The following is a 5,351-nucleotide window of genomic DNA, read 5'->3' as shown; positions in this document are numbered from 1 at the left end:
TTTGTGTGTGTGTTTTTTAAGCCAACACACTCTACAGATTCTCTAAGTTTCTCTAAGTAAACACATAAGTCACGATCCCTTCACTAAATATTTTCCTTGGCGGTCAGTCACCCCCTCTTCCCTTCTTTTGATGAATCTAAATGGTTTCCTTTGAGACTAAAAACAGAGTTAAGGAAAATCAAATTGCTGAGCTGTTTTTGGCTCGTGAGTGATTCTGGTGAACGTATCACCTAAAGCATTGTTTGGGACTGCCCATGAGTCCTGGAAAGGTGACCGTAGTGATACTCCTCTGATCTGAAGGTCAAAACTGACTTCTTCATAATGGGGTTGGTTGGCCAGTAGCTTGGAGCAGATCTAAAAACAGAAGAAACCCCACACCTCTGGAAGATACCTCCACATCCACCCCTGGCCTTGCTGTTTCTGTCAGTGCTCCTCTCCTCGTGAGAGGTCAGCCATCCTGAAAGCAATGGTACTTCTGACACGTGCCTGAGTAAGAGAATGCTGGTGCCATAATCTTGTGTGTGTGTGTGTCCATGCTTCTGTCTGTTACCCCTTGCGAGACTTCTTTAGTTAGGGCATCACAAAGATTTGACATCTCCCGCAGAAAATGTGGGCATGAAAAGTTCCACAAGGCTTGTCCTGACTATTCTGTTAACTCCTACAACAGTTCTGGTGGTTGTATCCCTGGGGCCAGAGGGCTGAGGTGAGCCTTCCCAGGCCCGGGTTTTGGGACCAGGGAGACCCACCAGCTGGAAGCAGCTTCCAAGTTAGTGTAGGGGCTTACTGTGCTCTGTCTGCCTCGGAAGAGGTCAGCTCTGTGTGTGTCACTTGTGGGACTCAGGTGGCCTCAAGGCCAAAGACTGAGGTAGGCAGGGCTGGGTCAGGGCTGACCCGGGCTATGGTACTGTCCACGCGGGCACGCTCGTAAGCCATGCCGTCCTGGTTGTTGAGCACTTTTACTGTCACACTTGAAAATAAGCACCCGTCAGACTAGGCTCCCTTAAGATATGTACCTGAATGTTCCTTGCCATCAGGTTACTTCTCGTCATAATCCCTCTGTCTCCAACACTCTTCGCCCCACTACCCATGCTCAGGGTGGGCGCGGTCTGTGGACACGCGGTCACTGGTGGTGGGAATCTGAGAAACAAGACCACTTCTGCTGTCTGCGGCAGAAGACAACAGAGCAGGATCTCGGCCAGCCTCTGCCTTAAAGGAAATCTTTATTAATTATGTATGGTTCACAGATGTTCTTTTAAAAACCCCAACTTTCTAGAGAAGCACAATCCTCATGAGTGGCTTCAGCTTTGCATCATGAGTCTTGTATTAAAAGAAAATCCAAGTGGTACAATTTGTTTACACTATGATACTTTCTAAATAAACTCTTTTTTTTAAAAAAAAAAAAGTCTGGTCTTTCCTTAAATGTTACAGCAAAACAGATATAAAATAGACAATAAATTATACTTTATATTTACAAAAAAGCTGTAAGTGCAAACAGTTTTAGATCATAAATGTATTATTTAATCAGTTTAGTATGAAATTGGCTTCCTAGTACATGATTGTGAAAAAGACACTTCAAAAATACTCTACGATTTCATCTGAGTCTTCCTTTCTACAAGAGAAAACTGGGATTCGGGTTCCTAACGGCATGCCCATCCAGACCCTCTCCTGGTGGCCCGGGGCATGGCGGGGGAGGGTCCTTCCCCATTTTGTTTCCTTTGTTGGGTCTAACCCTGCCACCTGCATGCTGTCGAGGAAAAGGTAAAGAACCACTTGACTGAAATAGGTGAATTATTAGAGGTGACGTTCCTGGAGTTCATGTGCTTTTCCAAGAGCTATCCCGCGAGAGAAGGGGCGCAGCACTGGTTGCCTGCAGCACCCGGCTGACCTGCCCCCTGCGGCCTCACCCCAACACCCACTCGCTCTACTGTGGGCGCTAGCAAGGAGAACAGCTGATGGGGGGGGGGGTGCGGTGTGGAAAGGACATGGTTGGTTTGACCAAAGTAAGTGTATTTTCCCATCGACAGAACTCCAGTGCAAACACTGAGGGCTGGGGCAGAGAGAAAAGGCACTTCACACAGCCCCGGGGATGGCCCGGGCTGCTGACCCTGCGTGAGACTGCCCCGCGGAGGCCGGCTGTGAAGAGGGGCGCTCCCCCCAATTCCAGTTATCTATCCAGACCTACCTCTGACGCTACACAGCGGGCCGATAACTTTAGCCAAGAATACTCCTTTAAGATGATTTTCCCTATTGACTCACTAACACCACAAATAGCTTGATCTAAAGCTAAAACTAATTCTGGTGGGCTCTTCTGTTTTTTTGGCCGGGGGGGGGGGGGAAACCCTTCCATATTATGTTTCTAAAAAGTTCCCAGACTTCATACTAAGACATCCAAACCCCGCTTCCTGCAGACCAGCATCTACCCACGTTATGTACTGCGTGAGCCAATTCTCCACAAGGCCCTTGAAAATCTTGGGCACTAAGGCACCGGCCAGCCTGGGGCAGCTTCAAAGCCTTGCCTCCCCCTTCGCCGTGCTCCTGCATGTTTTTCTTTTTTTAAGGCAGCTGTCACCTGGGAACCCAAGTCAGTCTCTGTGTCCCCAGCCGCTGGTTTGGAGTCAGTGGCACCCACAAGCTCTGACAACCATATTCCTGTATTTTTTCAAGATGACATTGGAGTTGTCGTCAAAGTACAGAACCGAGATGGCGTTCAGCTTGGTTGGCGCGCAGCATGGTTTGGGGACATAGTCGGGATTCATAAGGTGAACCTGTGGCGAGACAGAAGGGGAAAGGCACCGTCAGAAGCCATGCCTGGTCTCGGCTTGCTGCTGCCTCTAACATGAGAGGGGTCCCTGGGCACTCACCAGCGTCTGCACAATCGCGTGGTTCGTCGCGTTCATGTGCGCGTTGAGCGGGAAGGAGCATTCTCCGTCACAGTAGTTGGCGGCGTAGCCCTTGGGTGCGATGATCCAGTCCTTAGGTGAAAGCAAAAGGATACCACATGTGATCAGCACACATTCCTTAGGTCACCCGTGCTCTCAGGAACCCGGTAGAAGGTCCTCCTCACATAGGACAGTTGGACAGACAGACCCGGGGAGGCCAAGTGCACGTTCCAGTGGCAAAAGCTAGCATGTGAGCCTAGTTCATCTGGCTCCAGAGCGCTCTCCCCCTTCCCAGGCCCACAAAGCCTGTGGCTGCTACCCACCAGCTAGGCCTGGAAGCACACCCAAAAGAGCCTCGAGTACGCCCTGTCATCATAGCGCCATCTGCATACAGAAACTCGATTTCCTATTACTTGTCACCTAGCATTCGCTTCTTATGAACTCGTGGAGGCTCTCAGGCGTGGGCTAACCATTTGTGCTCTTCTAGATGATTCGGGTGAGTCCATTGATAGCCATTGGATAACTGTTAGATCAGTTTTTCCAACCCTTTCTCAAAACACAAACGCCAAAGCGCCTCATGGATTTTGGAAGAATGGGGGCAGAGCACTGGGAACTGTGGGACTGATGTGGAGGTACACGGAACTTGGGAACCTGGCTCCCTGGAAAGGTGTCGGGGTGTGGGGGTTTACACAAGTAGGCTGACCCTTCCTCTGCCCTCCTCCAGAAGCCCAGGCATTCAGAAGAGCTCCCAAGTTCCTTCACGTGGGAATCATCTCAGTCCTAAAGCTCAAGTTCTTCAAGGACAGCCACTGCCATAAAGATGGGAAAGGACCTTAATCCCTTTGTGGTCCAGAGAACTCACCTGCCATCCCAGGTCTTGGAAGCTCACATAAAGCTCATGCTTCCTGCAGGCCGTTTTCAACTCACTGCTGTTGTACTCTGTCAGAGGAGATAAGATGCACCCATTAACTCATTCATTCTTTCATTTAAATACGGGTGTGGGAAGCTTTGCCCTGGGCCAGGCACTGTAGGAGGCCAATGAGGGCCGTGAACAAGACCTTGGAGCAACACAAACAGGGGCCCCAAACAGCTCCATCAGGTTCCCTGTGGCTCCCAGATTCTCACTCATGCCCTCTTGTTCACTCTGGGGTGAGTGCTGGGCAGACTGGCACACAAGGTCATTATCAACTTCAAAGGACTCTTGACCAATAGATGGGCAGTGTGAGCCCCTGCTGAATGCAGGGCCTGTGGAGAGGGCACAGCAAGAGGTCCTACAACACCCCTTGGGCCCTTACTTGGAAGACACTGTATTCACAGTACAGGACAACCACACCAGGCAGGATTCCCTATAATTCACACAGGGCGGGGGTTGTGAGGATAGTTGGGTCAGAAAAGCATCCCGAAGGAAGGGTAACAGAGGGCGCCTAACCAAGAGGGAGTCAGAGACAGAGGGAGACAGGGCAGCAGGGGTTGCTCTCTCTCTGGCATCGGTCTCCAGGCTCACTTCCAGGGTTGAGCCCTCTGACCTGCACCAAAGCAGACTCCTAGGCCAGTGGTGTCCTATGAGAGACTGTTCTAGCACGTATGATGCAGGTGCTGCTAAGCTGCCCTGGCCTAGAGGACGGGACGGCCCACGTTCACTGAGGCCAGCTGGAGCAGCTCTTCTGTGAGGTGTCCTCCGCTAAGCACCATGGGAAATAGGAAAATAAGTGACGTGAGGCTTGCATCCTCCAAGAAATTGGAGAGACGAAGGGCTGGTGTGGACACACATGGACACAACTAACTCATATAGACAACAGTGTGGGCGCCGTGGGCAAGTGTTATGGAGAAGTCCCACTGGGAGTCCAGGGAAGGTTCAGTTAAGGGTGGAAGCCAGAGGAGAAGTGAATGGTTCTGGTGGAAGGAACTTAAGGATATGTGCAGAAGAGCCAATCAGAGGAGGTAAAGCTGTGGAAATGAATGGCCTAGAACACCAACTAAAATGATGATGTAAGCCTGCAAAGAAAGGGTTTGAGCCAGAGAGAGACATGTTCAGAACCATGATTCCCAAGGATCAACTGGTAGTGATGTTTCAGAGATGAAAAGGAAGCTTCCAGAGAAAGGTTCTTAATCTGCAATGGACTTTGATAGATAGAAGAGCCTGAGGTCACATGCATGCCTCCTCTGCCCTTCTTAATCATAGGAGCCAACAAACTACCTAATTGTTTAAAGCCTATTGGCACTAGGTTTCCTGTTACTTGTACCCCTGGGCCTCTTGGCACTGAAATAATATAAGACACGAAGATCTCATGAGTGAGGCAAGAGACAAACAGTACTGACTCAGCTTGGTCACCTGCCCCGGGAGGAGAGACAGGTTACCTTTCTGAGGTGGCTTGATCATCCCAAATTTATTCATTCTCCCTTCTTGCCTCCTTCAGCTTGCAGAACAACCCAAGCTATCATTCCAAGTACCCAGAAGACATGATTGCCAAG

General features: G+C 50.2%; 1 protein-coding gene across 1 annotated transcript in view; it reads right to left on the bottom strand.

Moving 5' to 3' along the window:
- Positions 1-1,184: 1,184 nt before the first annotated feature.
- The window catches only part of BMP6 (bone morphogenetic protein 6), a 148,377-nt gene continuing 144,210 nt past the window's right edge, over positions 1,185-5,351 (bottom strand). The window contains 3 exon segments of the mRNA XM_004753751.3: positions 1,185-2,765; positions 2,862-2,972; positions 3,742-3,818. Coding sequence (XP_004753808.3) covers positions 2,616-2,765; positions 2,862-2,972; positions 3,742-3,818 — 338 coding nt within the window. The 3' untranslated portion in view covers positions 1,185-2,615.

The sequence above is a fragment of the Mustela putorius genome, unplaced genomic scaffold (assembly GCF_011764305.1).
Source record: "Mustela putorius furo isolate JIRA1106 unplaced genomic scaffold, ASM1176430v1.1 tig00003870_pilon_pilon_pilon, whole genome shotgun sequence".
NCBI classification, from domain to species: Eukaryota; Metazoa; Chordata; class Mammalia; order Carnivora; family Mustelidae; genus Mustela; species Mustela putorius.
The sequence above is the reverse complement of the archived record's forward strand: the minus strand, read 5'-3'. Positions and strand labels throughout refer to the sequence as shown.